The 3,385-nt window shown below is 52.7% G+C and overlaps 1 protein-coding gene across 1 annotated transcript in view; it reads right to left on the reverse strand.

The window, feature by feature from the left end:
* DCAF10 (DDB1 and CUL4 associated factor 10) overlaps positions 1-3,385 on the reverse strand; it is a 4,308-nt gene that overhangs the window by 232 nt on the left and 691 nt on the right. Inside the window, 4 exon segments of the mRNA XM_009071933.1 lie at positions 1-138; positions 1,436-1,581; positions 2,512-2,622; positions 2,733-2,935. Coding sequence (XP_009070181.1) covers positions 1-138; positions 1,436-1,581; positions 2,512-2,622; positions 2,733-2,935 — 598 coding nt within the window.

Below are 3,385 nucleotides of genomic sequence, written 5' to 3' on the forward strand. Positions count from 1 at the left end.
GTCGGGGCTGAAGCACAGCTCCTTGATGTACCCCCGGCCCACGTTGGCCTCCTCGATGCAGTGGGTCAGGCGCAGGGAGCAGCGTGGCGCAACGGGGCGCACGGGGGCTCCTTCCTGGAATTCATAGACACAAGTCCACTAAAGGGAGAGGCAGAGAAAGGGACACTGAAAGAGAAGCAAAGCACTGCAAATGCACATACCCTCCCGCCACGCCCAAACCGCTCACAGCAGCTCACTGAGCCGGCGAGTGTGCCACTGCTACCTGTGCTTCAGCAAGCACTGAGGACAGCCTGGGGCCTCGGCACTCCCTCCTTCCAGACTGCCTGGGATGGACCTCGAGACCACCCAGCGCCACCCCCTGCCCTGGGCAGGGACCCCTCCCACCATACCAGGCTGCTCCAGGTCTCACCCAGCCTGGCTGGGGCTGGGGCAAACGCAGAGTGAAGCAGGTGTCCAGCACCACAGCCGCTTTGTTTAATAAAATGGGTGCCAGCCATAACCTCTTCAACCTCGTTGTGATCTGCAAAGAGCAGAGGCTAATCCTGCCATCAGGCACTGCTCTAGTTTAGCAAACATTTCCATGACATCTACAGTCAAACTGAGCTCAGATGACTTGGAGAGCTGAGCAGTGGCATTTCATGCCTGTGACTTCAGAAGGGGGTTTGGAACAAGGCAGATGCAGATTTTTGAAGGAATGCTATGCAGAGCTCTACACTCTGCTTGATATTTGTGAGACAGACAAGGACTTTCGTGTGCCATCTGACAGATTCAGTCGCAAAACCAACGCAAAAATAGGTCAATGACAAAGGTGTTGATTCCATTTCAGACAAGTGTTCCTAGTGCTGTTCCATGCATCCTACTGGAACAGCCACAAAGAGAAAAACACCAACGAGTGTAATCGAAGAGAGTAAGGCAAACTCCAGGGCTATGTGGAATTATGGCTCAGCTGATCACCAGTACCAACTGACCCACTGTAACCTTTGCATTTCACACCAGTTCTGTGCTGTGTGCCAGTCTGATTGTTACAGAACCAGCACCAAACCTTTGCTGAGCTCCCATACACTCCTCTACACATCTCCAAAGGCTCACCGCTACACAGTGACTTTGTCCAAAAAATACATCCCAAATACAGACACAAAACCAGCCTAAATCACCCTGTTTACATCTGCAATCAAACTAGCTGCTGTTTGTTACTAGAGATCAAGTATTATTGTGAATAGTTGGTGAGTTTAGAGGAGTGAAATCTGTAGGCTGCAGCTGAACTGTAGCTGCTCTTACAACTCCATACCCCAAGGAAAGGCTTGGAGTGGATTCTTCCAGAAAGATCATTATGACAGTGTTTGTAAGCAGGACTAATCTACCCAAATATCCCCCAACCAAGGGATTTCAGTACAGCTGTATAACATGTTTTGAAGAGGAAGAGGGGTGGTCTCACCTCCTGGTCGTCCGTGTTGCTGGAGCAGCGGAGCAGCGTTGCCCACCCCTTGGGGTGCAGCTGCAGGGACGTGATGCAGTTGCCACGATCTCTTTCTCCAGGGACTTCTGGTGTTAACACCTCCAAGCTATTCCTGGGTGATCCACCTGGGAGGGGAATTAACTGTGAGTCTCAGCGAGGTCTTTGGCCCTCCCCTCTCTAGCAGTTCACACCCAACACCTGCCCTGACTGCCAGGACAGAGCACAGCATCGTGATAGAGCAGCTTCAAAGAGTTCCACGAGTGCCTGCAGCCAACCCCAGTGGGCTCAGTGCTGGTCTTGCACAGCTCCTCTGGGTAAAGTTTGCCTGCCAAGACCTGCACTGAACCTCCGCAGAGCTAACCCCCACACCTCACTCTTCACTACGGTGAAATCCAGTGTTTTTCACAAGAACTGCTGATTCTCAAACGGGTGTTATGTCCTCTCCAAACTCCTTCCAACTTCTGCTCAGCTGCATGCAGCTTGTCTCCTCCTTCCCTCACCCCCAGGTACAGCACTCCCTGGCATCCAGGTAGGCCTCCTTCTCCCATCAGGATGTTTCAGCATCACACAGTCACAAGGATCTCAAACCTAACACCATGTCTATCCTAAAGGACTTGCAAACAAGTCACCAATTTGCCAAGTTCCCAGTGACTCTCTGGGAGTATACCCTAGTTCTATTCCCCTAACGTACACAAACTTTGAGGGGAAAAAAGAGAGCAGCTCTTTGTAACAACAGTAGTGGACTGACATAAAATAAAGACCTTGTTGCTGCTACCAGATTTCTTGGGAAAAAGATTAGATCCCCAGGGTTTGGTGTGCCATGTTTTACTGGCCTAACAGAAGTGACAGCAATGCCATTCCTTCCAAATCAGAGACAAAAATGCAGTTTGTAATGGTTATACTCTATTTCTTCCGGAAACAGCAGAACTGTTAACTGTTTCTTCTCTTATCTTTTGCTATTCTGTTACACTTTGTTTCTTCTGTTTTCTCCCAGACACAATGATGCCAAGCCCAGGACTCCTTTCCTCCACCTTCTCCCAGCGAACCTTCCCTACCTTCTCGCTGCGAGGGCCGGGACAGGTGCTTCTCAGTGGGCAGACCCGCGTCGTGCTGGTGGCAGGGCGAACCCACAGCTCGAGGGCCAGCGGATCCCGGAGCGGTGATGTCTGCGAACAACACCGGCCAGGTGAGCGCTGCGGTGTGCTCAGCCCACCTGGGCTGCTGAGACCACCCCGCAGAGTGGCTCCGATGCTGCAGCTGACACGTGGTGACCTACCTGAGCCCGACGCGGTCCTCCTGGCTCTCAGGATCGGGTAGCTGCCAACCTCCAGAGACTTGTTCAGGTCCAGGTCGTGCAGGATCAGCAGGTAGCCAGAGGAGGTGGAGATCAGCATTTTGGAACAGTCTGGAGTCAGCCTCATCCGCATGAGGAAACGTGTGTGAAAGAACTTCTTGTGGGGACATCCATCCTCAGTGCACCTGGGCAGCGACACAGGCTGCGGTCAGGGCTGCAGGCCCTGTGTGTGCCCAGCACCCTGTGAAGCCCTAAACCTCTTTTCTGAGGGTTATATCTTGTTTTTTACTGGAATGGCAGGCACACACAACTACAACGAGGACAGAACTCCCTCCAGGAGGAAGAACTACATTTGGGTCTAGAACACATGCCCTGTGAGGAACGGCTGGGGCAGTTGGGCTTTGTTAGCCTGGAGAAGATACAACGAGGACAGAACTCCCTCCAGGAGGAAGAACTACATTTGGGTCTAGAACACATGCCCTGTGAGGAACGGCTGGGGCAGTTGGGCTTTGTTAGCCTGGAGAAGAGGCTCAGGGGTGACCTTCTGGCTCTGCAACTCCCTGCCAGGGCTGGAGAGAGGTGGGGGATGTGTGTCCTGCCATGGCTGCAGGGAGAGGACTAGAGGGAATGGGCTT

This window comes from Acanthisitta chloris, unplaced genomic scaffold, assembly GCF_000695815.1.
Source record: "Acanthisitta chloris isolate BGI_N310 unplaced genomic scaffold, ASM69581v1 scaffold32053, whole genome shotgun sequence".
In the NCBI taxonomy this organism is placed as follows: domain Eukaryota; kingdom Metazoa; phylum Chordata; class Aves; order Passeriformes; family Acanthisittidae; genus Acanthisitta; species Acanthisitta chloris.